The sequence below is a fragment of the Panthera onca genome, chromosome D3 (genome assembly GCF_046562875.1).
Source record: "Panthera onca isolate mPanOnc1 chromosome D3, mPanOnc1 haplotype 2, whole genome shotgun sequence".
Classification (NCBI taxonomy): Eukaryota; Metazoa; Chordata; class Mammalia; order Carnivora; family Felidae; genus Panthera; species Panthera onca.
In genome coordinates this window covers 47,851,652-47,865,712 of record NC_138350.1, presented here as the reverse complement: position 1 = coordinate 47,865,712, position 14,061 = coordinate 47,851,652, and the positions used below count along the sequence as shown (strand labels likewise).

At 37.4% G+C, this 14,061-nt stretch overlaps 1 protein-coding gene across 3 annotated transcripts in view; it reads right to left on the bottom strand.

Moving 5' to 3' along the window:
* TAF4B (TATA-box binding protein associated factor 4b) overlaps positions 1 to 14,061 on the bottom strand; it is a 178,949-nt gene that overhangs the window by 129,825 nt on the left and 35,063 nt on the right. For all 3 annotated transcript variants that reach the window (XM_060613490.3, XM_060613489.3, XM_060613492.3), the window contains 2 exons: positions 9,407 to 9,542; positions 8,638 to 8,743 (listed from right to left, as the gene is read on the bottom strand). In XM_060613490.3, coding sequence (XP_060469473.1) covers positions 8,638 to 8,743; positions 9,407 to 9,542 — 242 coding nt within the window. The remainder of the gene's footprint in view (positions 1 to 8,637; positions 8,744 to 9,406; positions 9,543 to 14,061) is intronic.

Sequence of the window (14,061 nt, the reverse complement as noted above, 5' to 3'; positions counted from 1 at the left end):
CCCAGAGAGTCTAAAAGGAGTGGGAAACACAAGGAATGGTAAACAAACAAACAGGATATTTTCTGATGAGTCCTTCACAAGACAGCAAGTGTGAATGAAGAAACTACTTTCCGTTGGCTGGCTAAGCAAAGACTCTCTAAAGAGTTAACTTCTAAACTAAAGTGAGGACCAAGCCAAATGAAGACTGGAGGAAAGAGAGTCCAGGGAATATCACATCTACAATATGCCCATGTACAGTGGGAACATGAGTAGTGTGTCTGAAGAACAAAAAGGAAGTGAACAAGAAACCCGGGTCCCTTACACAATGCAACATTATATCTGCAATGATCTGCTTACTTTCAGTTTTCCCAAATGTAAGACAATCTTCTGTCTGACTCATGCCACTGTTTTTTAGTATGCCTGTTATCTACAGCCTTACTGAATTCCAACAAACAGAACTACAGTTCAAGATAGCTGACATCATAAAAAAAAATATCAATTCTTGGGGCATCTGTGTGTCTCAGTCTGTTAAGCGTCCAACTTTGGCTCAGGTCATGATCTCACAGTTTCTGAGTTTGAGCCTAGCATCAGGATCTCTGCTGTCAGCACGGGCCTGCTTCAGAACCTCTGTCCCCTTCTCTCTCTACCCCTCCCCGCTGTTCGCGTTTGCTCTCTCTTAAAAATGAATTAAAAAACATTTTTTAAAAAGTCAATTCTCCTTAAACTAATCTAATCACACGACCTCAATAAAAAATGTTCATAGATTCTAAATTTCTAAAATTTCACATGCAGTAGAAAAATAAAGTGAAGATACCTTTGATAAAAAAAAAAGGAATAAACAGAGGGTTTACCTTGTCAGATCAGATATAAAAACAAATAATGAAAGAATCATAATAGAAAATGCAAAAATGTTAACACAGAAATAAAATAAAAACACTGCACTAAAATGAAATTCTAGAAATGTGCCTATATAAGTGATAATTTATTATCAGGTAAAGGTGACATCTCAAATCAGAAAGGTAAGGATAATGAATTCTTTAGTAACTACTGTTGAGACAGGCATTCCAATTGGGAAAAAGGTAATTTCTGCTGCAGACATTTACAAAGATAAAATCAAGAATTATTAAAAAGGTAAAGGTATATGTACATATACAAGATGTGTATACATATCTTGGAAGAAAATATGGAAGCACATCATTATGAGCTTGGGATGAAGAAGGATTTCTTAGAAAATGGGAACATTCAAAAGCCATAAAGCATGAGTGATAAATCGAATATTGCGATTTAAAATCTTCTAAAACAAAAGACACTAAAAACAAAGTTGCCAGTTAAACAAAAGACTGGGAGAAAAATATTTACAACATATATAACAAAGAATTACTCTCCAATATATATATATATAAGTCTAGAAAGCAATAAGCACTCAACAGATAAATGAGCAAAAGTAATAAGCTAGAAATTTCCCAGAGAAAATACTAATGGTGACATTTTTGCTTCAGGCAGTAAGTGGACTAGATTTACTGAGGAGAAATTACGCTGCATTCTAACTAGACCAGCATAAGACATTTTCATTCTAATGTTGGGTGCACAGAAGTTGTCAAAAAAGTTGTCAGTAAAAATAAGCAATAACCACACTCTAAAGGTAAAACTGCCTCAGGGACAAATGCCTGTGGCTGGCACTAGTTCTCAGACCCCTTATAAAGTGGAGAAATTGTATCTGAGACTGCTGGGTTCAGTCAGGTTCCCTAGAAGAGGTGCTAAAGTGGTCCCAAGTCAACAGTCACCCTGGTTCCTACAAGAAAGTCACAAATCCTCTCTGGAGTAAAGCAAATTCATTTTAGGTCCTCAGGTTTAATCTGATTTACACATCCAACAAGGTTTTAAATTCAGCAATTATATTTTTCACTTCTAAGTGTCCTTTTTCATCACTGTATTTATTTTTTTATATTTATTTATTTTTGAAGGTGCAAGCAGGGGAGGGGTAGAGAGGGGGACAGAAGATCTGAAGCAGGCTCTGCACTGACAGCAGCAAGCTGGATGTGGGTCTCGAACTCCCGAACCATGAGATCATGACCTGAATTGAAGTCGGATGCTCAAATGACTGAGCTACCCAGGTGTCCCATATTCATTTTTTTAACAGAAAATTATTACTTGCTCATGTTTATGATTCCACATTTTGTTTTTAACCATTTTATAATAATTTTTAACAATGAATATTTGATTGTCCAATGTTTGATGTTAGTAGGATTTCAAATGTGCTGCTGTTTCACTGTAGTTTAACTCAGGGTGATTTTTCCCTGTATGTTTTACCTTTGAAAGTGAATACATACACATACACACAAAACTATGGGAACAGCATTTTTAAAGTGTTGAAAACAAAAAGTCAACCCATAATTCTAGTATCACTCCTGACATCACTGTCTACATAAATAACCCAAAATAATCTAAAAATTATCAGAAATAAGAACTTAACAAGGCAGTTGGCATAGGATTAAAAAAAAAAAAAAGCAATGTGCATTCCTATGTAGTAACAGAAAAGGCAATTACCAAAAATATATTTATAATAGCAATAAAAGAGGCACCTAGAATAAATTCAACAGATAAATTCAACAAACTGTGTATACCTATAGATGAAATTGTAACACTTTATCGAAAGATGTTTAAGAAAGCATGCACAAATGAAGATATAAATCATGTTTATAGACAGAAGACTAAAAATTATAAAGAAATCAGCTGAAGGACAATAGACTCAAGGCCATGCCATTAAAAATTCCAGCAGAGGGGCGCCTGGGTGGCTCAGTCGGTTGGGCGTCCGACTTCAGCTCAGGTCATGATCTTGCGGTCCGTGAGTTCGAGCCCCGCGTCGGGCTCTGGGCTGATGGCTCAGAGCCTGGAGCCTGTTTCCGATTCTGTGTCTCCCTCTCTCTCTGCCCCTCCCCCGTTCATGCTCTGTCTCTCTCTGTCCCCAAAATAAATAAACGTTTAAAAAAAAAAAAAAAAAATTCCAGCAGACATTTCTGGTGGAATTCAAATACTTAAATTTATATGGAACAGCAAAATCCCAAGAACAGACATGAAAATCAGTAAGAGTGGAGAGGTGGGATATGAAAGTGAAGGAAGGAAAATAAATAAGGAGAGGTAGGTAGAGGAGGTACCTTAACAGATTCAAAATTTATTTTGAAGTTATGGTAAATTGAGAAGCATCCTACTGGAAATAAACAAATTAACCAAAAAGATGAAGCAGAGATGAAAAGATTAACTAAAATGGATAGACAGCCTAGAAAAGATCCATGTGTATACGACATAGGAGGCATTGCAGATCATTGAGTCTTCATTAATGTTGTTGGAACAAATGATTATGCACATGAGAAAGAGTGAAGTAGGATCCCTACCCTACGTCATAGAAACAAACAAATCCAAAATTAAACCCTTTTGGGGTGCCTGGGTGGCTAGGTTGATTAAGCATCTGACTTCAGTTCAGGTCATGATCTCATGGTTTGAGTTTGAGCCCTGTATCAGGCTCTGTGCTGACAGCGTGGAGCCTGCTTCAGATCCTCTGTTTCCCTCTCTCTGCTTCTCTCTCAAAAATAAATTAACATTTAAAAAAATTCAAAATTAAACCCTGTTGACCAAGATTTAAATATAAAAAGTAAAACTTAAAAATTGTTAGAATATTATAAAGGTATCTTTATGATACCAAGGAGGATAAGACATCAATAAGTAATTCATATATAAGAAATTGCTAAATTCAACTACTTTAAAATACACCATAAAGTGTACTGAAAACACTAACTCCAATAAATATTTGCAATACATAAAAGTGTAAAGAATTACACTAGGACTTCTGCTTCTGCTGTAGACTATCACTTATAACAGACAATTGTTCTGATTAAACAAAACTAACAAAGCCCAAAACATTTTTTTAAAGTTTCTTTGAAGGCAGATAAATGCTGGGAAAACCAGGTCTTGAGGAACCACAGTTCCAAGAGAAGAGAACCTCATGATAGGAGGTTCCTCATGAGAGGAAACAAAATTCTCTCCATGCTGTTTTTTCCTTTGGGCATGTGCAAATTCTTGATAAGGAATAAGACACTAAGGAGCCATGGAGAGGGCAGCTACTAAGTAGAAAAGCCAAAAGAGCATTAGGCAAACTCATGAGGATAGAGAGACAGGAAAAAGTTCAAGGCTGCCAAGGCTGCCAAGACTCAGAGTGTAGGCCATGATCCTATAAAAGAATTGAGGCACAAAGAAACAGACCTGACATTGTGTGATGATTTTTCACTTAAGGAATGGAGCACTAAAACTCTGCAAAAGGGGGCATCCGGGCGGCTCAGTTGGTCAAGCATCCAACTTCAGTTGAGATCATGATCTCAAGGCTCGTGAGCTGAGCTCTGCATTGGACTCTGTGCTAACAGTTCAGAGCCTGGAGCCTGCTTTAGATTCTGCCTGTCTCTCGCTGACCCTCTTGCCATTCACATTCTGTCTCTCTCTCCCTCTCAAATATAAATAAACATTTTTTAAAAAATGTAATTCGCTTAAAAAAAAAAAAAGAAACTGCAAAATAAAAGTCAAAGAACCCAGGCGAAAAGCTTTATGAAAAGCACTCTGAGAAGGATTCTGGGAGATGGCAAAAGAGCATCAGGAATCTGTCTAATGTAACTATTTTGGATCTTCTGAATCTTTTGAAGGCTTCCAACTTCCAAGGGGATGGTAAGGTAAACTGTGGTTATTTGGGTCAATTTCAGCTGTTAGTTTGGCAGAAGCTCCCCATCCCCCAGGCTGCAGCCCTGGAGCAGACAACTATGCATATGTATTGGAGCAGTCTGCACAAAGCTTGGGGCAACTAGGATGAGGAAAAAAACTGTTCTCCAAATATCAGGAGTATATGCTAGGATTACTGATTGTTGCTTCTGATCATACAGATGTAGACAATGAAGTGAGTGGCCCATTGTTGCTGCAACTCCTCCCTCTGTTGCAAGGTCCTCACCCTCTAGCCATAGGAACAGCCAAGGGATTTAAAGGGCCAGTCTCCATTTTTCCTCATGCCCTCATTTTCCTCTTTTGGAAGCCCAACATGAAAGACTAGGACATTCAAAGGCAACAGAATGTATGGGGGCAATTAGAATGTCATCAAACATGCCTAGGGAAAAGCAAAGGCTAAAGATGATCTAAGATCTAAAGTGTATACCTCAGGTTGATCCTTCAACAACAAAACACATACAAAACAAAAAAACAGCAAGCCCTGGGGAATGCGAAGAATCTAATTTCCAGAGATGCCACATTATTAGATTTAAACGTCCAGTTTTCAACAAAAAAATCATGACACATACAAAGAAACATGAAAGTATGACCAATTAAAAGAAAAATAAAATCCACAGAAAACTATCCCCGAAAAAGACCCAGGGACAGATGTACTCGACTGCGACTTTTAAACAGCTGTTTTAAAGATGTTCAGGGGTGCCTGGGTGACTCAGTTGGTTGAGCATATGACTCTTGATTTCAGCTCAGGTTATGATCCTAGGGTCCTGGGACAGAGCCCCACATCAGGCTCCGTGCTGAGCATGGAATCTGCTTAAGAGAATCTTAAGTAAGCATGGAGTCTGCTTAAGATTCTCTCTTTCCCTCTGCCCCTCGGCCCTCTCCCTGACTCATACTCTCCAAAAAATAAAAAATAAAAAATAATTTAATTAAAAAATAAAAAAACAAGCATTGAAGAGAGAGATAAAAAACAAAGGAATGAAAAGGAGATAAATAAAAGATCAGAGACAAAATAGTGGAAATTAAGGGAGGTAAACAGAATAAAATCCATACTACTGCATTCCCTGAAGAGTGAAACATAAAACAATGGACTAGAACTAATATTTCAAATTATAATCCAAGAAAACTTTATAGGCATCTCAAGAGAGCAGAATCTGCATATTAAACATGCCAATTGGGAACCTAAGAAAGTTAAGGTCAGAATGGGCAATGTTTCACAGCATATCCTGATACAAAAATATTACATTTCAAAGATGAAGAAATAAATTCAAGGCCTTCAGATGAGAATATCAAATATATAAAAACAACATAAATATCAAGCAACAGTGGAGAAGCATTTTTTAAAACGCAATACAAAAATGTTACAAAAATGTTAATTTCATATCCAGCCAGATGTCCTTCATGTATCAAGGACACTGCAGCAGTTTTTTGTTTTTTTTAACACACAAGAACTTAGGGAATTCTACACTAATCAGCCTTTCTTGAGTACAGGAACTCTACTCAAGTAGAATTGGTTCATTCCAACGAAGAGATAACTAAGAAAACGTCAGAGAAAGGGCTGATGATGATCGTTTTAATATAAAAGTAGACCTACAACTAAAATGCAGATGGAGACAAGGAAGAAAAACTACTGCAGAAATTATTTTAAATTATGACAAAGAAATAATGCAACTAAAAATGGAAGAAAGTTGAGGAAGAAGAAAATAAAATATCCACACACTAATTTTTATACAGGAAATAGGCAGGAATTTTAGAATATCAATATAAGAACAAACCTAAAATTATAATACTTCTAGAACAAAGCACAGAAGATAATCTCCGTAAGCTAGGATTACACAAATATTTCTTAGGTAAAACGTGAAAAATATAATTTACAAGGAAAAATGTAATGAACTGAACTTCAGCAAAATTAAATGTTTGCTCTGTGAGAAACACTGGCAAATGATAGAATATACCATAAAGAAAATATTTCCAAATTACTTATGTGGTAAAAAGCTTAGATCTTGAATACACAAAGAACTCTAAAAACTCAACCATAAGAGGGGCTCTTGGGTGGCTCAGTTAAGCGTCTGACTCTTGGTTTCAGCTCAGGTCATAATCTCACAGTTCATGGGTTCGAGCCCCATGTTGGGCTCCACCCTGACAGTGAGGAGCCTGTTTGGGATTCTCTCTCCCTCTCCCCCACTCATGCTGTCTCTCTCTCTCTCTCAAAATAAATGAACCATAAAAAAAAAAAAAATCAACCATAAGAAATCAACTCAGTAAGAAAAAATGGGCAAAGGATTTGAACACACACTTCATCAAAAGAATGTATGTGGATAGCAAATAAATACAAGAACAGATGTTCAATATCTTTAGTCATTAGGGAAATGCAAATTAAAACTACACAATAATAACCATAATACACTTATTAGAATGGTAAAAATCAAAAGAACTGACAATACCAAGAGGTGACAAAGTAGAAGAGCAAATCAACTCTTATTATTGCTAGCAGAAATGCAAAATGGTACAGTTCCTTGGTAAAGTTTGGCAGTTTCTTTTTTTTTTTTTAATATTTATTTATTTTGGAGAGAGAGAGAGAGCGCATGCACATACACACAAGAGGGGGAGGGGCAGAGAGAGAGGGAGACAGAATCTAAAGCTGGCTCCAGGCTCCAAGCTGTCAACACAGAGCCCGACGTGCGGCTCAAACTCATGAACCATGAGATCATGATCTGAAGTCAGTCGCTTAACCAACTGAACCACCCAGGTGCCCCAAGTTTGGTAGTTTCTTTTTTTTTTTTTTAATTTTTTTTTTAATGTTTTATTTATTTTTGAGACAGAGAGAGACAGAGCATGAATGGGGGGAGGGTCAGAGAGAGAGAGGGAGACACAGAATCTGAAACAGGCTCCAGGCTCTGAGCTGTCAGCACAGAGCCCGACGAGGGGCTCAAACTCACGGACCGCGAGATCATGACCTGAGCCGAAGTCGGAGGCTTAACCGACCAAGCCACCCAGGCGCCCCGGTAGTTTCTTAAATAAACACACACTCACCTACTGATCCAGCAATCAAACTCCTAGATATTTACTTAAGAAATGAAGACCTATGTTCACAGAAAAATCTGTATATAAATGTGATTTTTTTTTAACGCAGGTGCCCCTGTATATAAATGTTTATAGCAACTTTACATATTACTGTAAAAAAACTGGAAACAGCCCAATGTCCATCAACAGGAGACTACAAAGGTTATTTCTCACCAATACAAAAGAACAATCTTTTAATATTCAAAATGATATGGATGAATCTCAAAAACGTGCCGAGAGGAAAAAGATGCAAAAAGGTTAATGCAATTTGTCATTTAAGTAAAGTTCAAGAATAAACAAAAATGATCTATGGGGATGGACATAAGAATAGCAGCTGCTGGGGGCACGTGGGTGGCTCAGTCAATTAAGTGCCCAACTCTTGGTTTCGGCTCAGATACGTGATCTTGCAGTTTGTGAGTTCAAGCCCTTTGTTGGGCTCCGCGCTGTCAGTGCAGAGCCTGCTTCTCTTTCCCTCTCTCTCTCTGCCACTTCCCTGGTCATGTGTGTGCATGCGCTCTCTCTCTCTCTCTCTAAATTTTAAAAAACAAATTAAAGAATAGAGGTTGCTGGAGGCAAGGGTTAGAAGGTAATTGATTTGAAAATAGCATGAAGGTAAAGGATATGTTCAGCATCTTGATTATACAGGGATGTATATTTATCAAAATTCATTGAACTATACACTTAAGATTTATACACTTGCTTATAAATTATACTCAATAAAGTACTGTCAGCTTTTTAAAAAGGCATCAAGATATTTATTTTATAAGTACTATTCTGCCATCTTTTTTGTTAATACTACTTCCTTAAACCAGACCAAATTTTAACTATTTTCTTTACCTGAAAAATGTTATTCCATTCTCTTTTACTTTATTTTTCTGAATAGGAGATGCTTGGAGTGACAGAATTTTATTTCCTGGTAGGGTAATTTGCTTTAAAATGGAAGCTATAAAAACAAAAGAAGAAAAAAGAATTTTAAAAAAATCAGTCATGCCATATTAGGAGAAATGCAGGACAGCAGCTTTTAATATACCCAGAATAACCAAAAGAAATTTCAAGCTGTCCTAGAACTATGTTTAAACTCAAAAATGACAATGAATTTATTCCCTGCATGAAATCATCTTAGAAAAATCAAAATTTCTCTTCATACAGTCTTCAGCCTATAGGATTACCAGCATTATGAAAATATGCATAAATAGTGACAAGTGATGTTAATATATCATTTATATTTGCATATTTTAAAAATACATGAAACTTCTTTTGTGTTAAGACTGATTTCCAAATGTAGAAAAAGTACATTTCAAAAAGAAAGAAAGCTATAGCAATTTTTGTAAATTAAAAAAAGTGCTTTATTCACTAATACATTGTTTTATCTAATTACAAAATACCATGAGTAGTTGCTTCTTCTACTCTAAGATATATATCCCCAAAAAGTAGCTATGTATATACAAAGAATGTGCTAGTGATTTTTCAGTCCTCTCTCCTAGGTCCTACTTTTAAAAGAGTACCTTTTCTTAATATAACAAATAAAAAAGAGAACACAAAACCCCATCATGTTCCAAACCCAGTATGATGGGGCCAGGGATGCGGGGTGGGGGTTGGGGTCTACCTGGAGGAAACTGACTGGCAGGTATTGCAGTGCTCACTGGCATCTTCTTCTGTCCAGATTTCTGAATGGTCAATGCTGAGGAATGGGGAAGTGTGGTCACTTGTTTTGCAATACCTCCTGAAGGCTGCTGGACTACCTGAAACAATGAGAGTTATTAATACACTCATTCAACTAAACCTGCTTTAGGAAAGAACAAGCTTTCAGTTGTAACAGAACAAATGATTGTGCTCACCTAACTGTAAATATACTTTTATGTTAGCATAACAAGAAAGTCTACCTAAAATTTATATCTGTATGTAGCAAAATTATCTTGTTCAAAAGTGAAAAATAGGACTTTCTCACGCAACGTACAGTAAAACCTTGGTTTGTGAGCATAATTCGTTCTGAAAACATTTTGCTTGTAATCCAAAGCATGTGTATATTCAAGTGCATTTCCCCATCAGAAATAGTGGGAACTCAATTTGTTCCACAACCCAAAAACATTCATATAAAAATGATTACAATACTATAATACAAAATAAAGAAAATACAGCATATAAAGAAAAATAAACAGGGGCATCTAAGTGGCTCAGTAGGTTAAGCATCCAACTTCAGCTCAGGTCCTGATCTCACAGTTTGTGAGTTCAAGTCCCACATGGGGCTCTGTGCTGACAGCTCAGAGCCTGGAGCCTGCTTTGGATTCTGTATCTCCCTCTCTCTCTGCCCCTCCCCCACTCACAATCTGTCTCTGTCTCTCAAAAATAAATAAATGTTTAAAAAAAAATGTAAAAAAGAAAAATAAACAAATTAACCTGTGCTTACCTTTGAAAACCTTTGTGGCTGGTGTGAGGGAGATAAGAGAAACGAGGGTTATTGTGTAGAACGACTTGCACTATCACTAACAGAATCACTGCTATTTACTGGCTCAATGGAATCTTTTTCTTTTTGTGCAACTTTAACAAGGAACCTATCCAATGACACTTGCTTTTGCCTCCTTTTGAGGATTTTGTGGAAATGGGACGTTGCTTTGTCATTAAACAGATTCATCCCTCACACTGCTACAGCTGTATTCAGGTGGTGCTTTTCTACAAAATTTTGCAGCTTCCCACATTGTACACATCTCCCTAATCTCATTTGAAGTGGGGGATTCCTCCACCTTTTTTTCCTCCTCCTCTGCATAGGAGATCTGCTCCATAACCTCTTGTTGTTGCTCACAATGCAACAGTTGGATCCAATGGTAGGATGCCAGTTGTGGGCACCTTCCAACATTCTGAAAAATCAGATTTCTGCCAAACGCTGCGGCCTGAGACCAAGTATCTGAGTATGGGACACGATCACCCACAATCCCACACTGAAGAGAGACAGAGAAGAACCACTGGCTCAGCTGTGATCATGTGATGTTTGGCGTCACATACTACTTGTATTGTAAGGCATCACTCATTGATCAGGTTAAAATTTATTAGAAATGTTTGCTCGTCTTGCAGAACACTCGCAGAACAAGATACTCGCAATCCAAGGTTTTACTGTGTTTCTTTTTAGAGTGTAATTCAAATTTACACTATCCACTGCCCAATTTAACTCTCCATTTGGATCATATTTTCTTTTTTTTTTTTTTTAGTTTATTTATTTATTTTGAGAGAGTGCAAGTGGGAGAGGGGCAGAGATAGGGGGAGAAAGAGAGAATCCAACCCCACAGAACTGTGAGATCATGCCCTGAGCCGAAACCAAGAGTTAGAGGCCTAACTGACTGGGCCACCCAGGTGCCCCTTTTTTCTTTTTAATTATTTATTTCATTTATTTTGAGAGTATGCATATGAGCAGGGGAGGGGCGGGGGGGGAGGGGCAGAGAGAGAGGGAGGGAATCCAAAGCAGGCTGCACTGTCAGGTGTATGAGATCAGGACCTGAGCCAAAATCAAGAGTTGGACACTTAACTGACTGAGCCACCTGGATGCTGTGTATTTCTTTATTATATATTTTATATATACTTTATAGGTATCTGCATTATTTGCTTTTTTATGATTAGCATATACTACATTTATAATTAGAAAAATGAAGTTGAGTTTTCAAACTAATATTACTAGAAAAATAATAAATTCTACAATGAAATATGCATTCACAGTTACATTTATGCATTCAGACTGAATCTTAACAGAAACAATCCTTACAATTCTGGCCTCTTTCCCCATTCACTCACATTTTCTTCCTTAATATCCTTTACTAAGTATTCTTTTTCAGTATTTTAATTTTGAAAAACAATAATAAAATATTATTAGAGGGTGCCTGGGTGCCTCAGTGGTTAAGCATCTGACTTCAGCTCAGGTCATGATCTCACCTTTTGAGAGTTCAAGTCCCACATTAGGTAAGCATGAGCCCTGCTTCCGATGTAAAAACAAAACAAACAACAACAACAAAAACGACAAGCCCTGCTTCCGGTGAGCTCTGCTTCTCTCTCTGTCCCTCGTGAGATTCTCTCTCTCTCTGTCCCTTGCTCACTTGCACCCTTCTCTTTCTTAAGGGGAAAAAAAAAAAAAAAAAAAAAAAAAAAATATATATATATATATATATATACACACATACATATATATACATATATATGTATACACACACACACACACACACACACACACACACACACATACACACACACGTGTGTGTGTGTGTGTGTGTGTGTGTGTGTGTGTGGTGAGTTAGTCTTCATACCATTCTGATAGGTACTCACGTAATAGCCCGAAGCTCTGTCCCTGAGGTGGATGCGGGCCCTACACAGCCTGGCTGTTTGTGACCTGGACTATAAGGAGTGGAGGTGGGGCAGACAGGGATAGCACCCATGGGACCGAGGCACCACTATGTGGCCCTGACAAGAACAAGCTGGGGAAAGCAAGCCTCAGTGCCCACCCGTAGGATCCCAGGTGTGCCTGGCCCTGCCTACAGCCCACATGGGATCAAGATCATACACATGGGGGGAGACAAATATGCCAGTTAAAAACATATAAATATATCTTTATACATGTTTATAATTATTATATATATTATGAATATACAAATATTTATATAAATGTATATGATACATGGTATTTATACATATCACAAAGTTCTGAGCTGGGATTTAAATAACCCTGGATCCCTATTATTCCTCATCTTAATGATTATGACACTTGGGGCAGCATGTACAGCACACTGCACGCTTGCTGAACAAAATAAAATACAATGAGTGAGAAAGTAGAAGAGCATTCATTAGCGTTCTTTCAAAGTACCACTTAAAACCACAGTATTAGGCATCTTATGGAGATTGAGAAATTATTGCAGAGAGATGGAAATTTACCTGAAGAGATATTTATTCCTACTTGGCAAGCAAAAGAAAGCTGTATCATATTTTTGCAAACTTAAGTCCTTTATTTCCCTCCAAAAAACCACTAGCAAGGAAAATCACTAAGTAGCACATACCTTAGCCTTTTATCTTGACATGTCAAATTCTGATGTTTTATTTGAATCTTAAAATAAATTAATGTTCTAATAGTTCATAGAAATATAGGTCTAGGGCTACATAACATTACTTAGGTTTTTTTTTTTTAATTATGATTTTTACATTATGCTCTGGGATATGTGACAAGGAACTATTGCTTTCTCTGTATTTCAACCCTCACCTACTCCCCTATTCATAAATACACAGCAATCAAATGTTTATCTGTAAATAACTCAAGTAGTGCATGCACACACAGCTACTGGATTCAATCACTTACTATCTCCTCTAATTTCTATACATTATTCAATATGTGATTACCGGAATGAACTCAGTAAGGTTGACTTCCAGAAAATAGAAGACCCTAACTAAACAAAAGCTGCAGTATAAAAGTCAGTTAGTTAGTTGCCAACCATTTCTCAGGAACAGCTAATATATGGTTCTTGTACCACAATTCCTTACCTTCTGGGACAATGGCATACACCACTAAACACTTCTATATGCCCACATTCAGCCTCAGAATCTTAACACAGAGCTCCAGTCAAATCCTACAATGAAAGTTGAAACTTATTTGCCATGCCCAATCTAAATTAAAACTCAATCTTGGTAAACCTTAGAACATGCTGTTTCTTTAATTTAATGGGCCTTCTAAACTCTTAAAAATGTGCTCAGGGGCGCCTGGGTGGCTAAGTCAGTTAAGCGTCAGACTTCAGCTCCCGTCATGATCTCGTGGTTTGTGAGTTGGAGCCCCACATCGGGCTCTGGGCTGACAGCATGGGGCCTGCTTCGCATCCTCTGTCTCCCTCTCTCTCTGCCCCTCCCCTGCTTGCTCTCTCTCTCTAAAATAAAAAAACATTTTAAAAAATGTGCTCAAATGAATTCTTAATTATACCACCAGCTTTTATAGGAATCTGTAAATGCTGCTTAAAATTGAGAACCTATAGGGGTGACCGGGTGGCTCAGTCAGTTGAGCGTCCGACTTCGGCTCATGTCATGATCTTGCAGGTCGTGAGTTTGAGCCCTGTGCCAGGCTCTGTGCTGAGAGCTCAGAGCCTGGAGCCTGCTTCAGATTCTGTGTTTTCCTTTTTCTCTGCTCCTCACCCACTCATGCTCTCTCTCTCTCTCAATAATGAACATTAAAAAAAAAGTGAGAACCTATAAATTTTTGTTAAATTTTAAATGTGCTTATTGTAAGATTTGATTCATATGAAATTC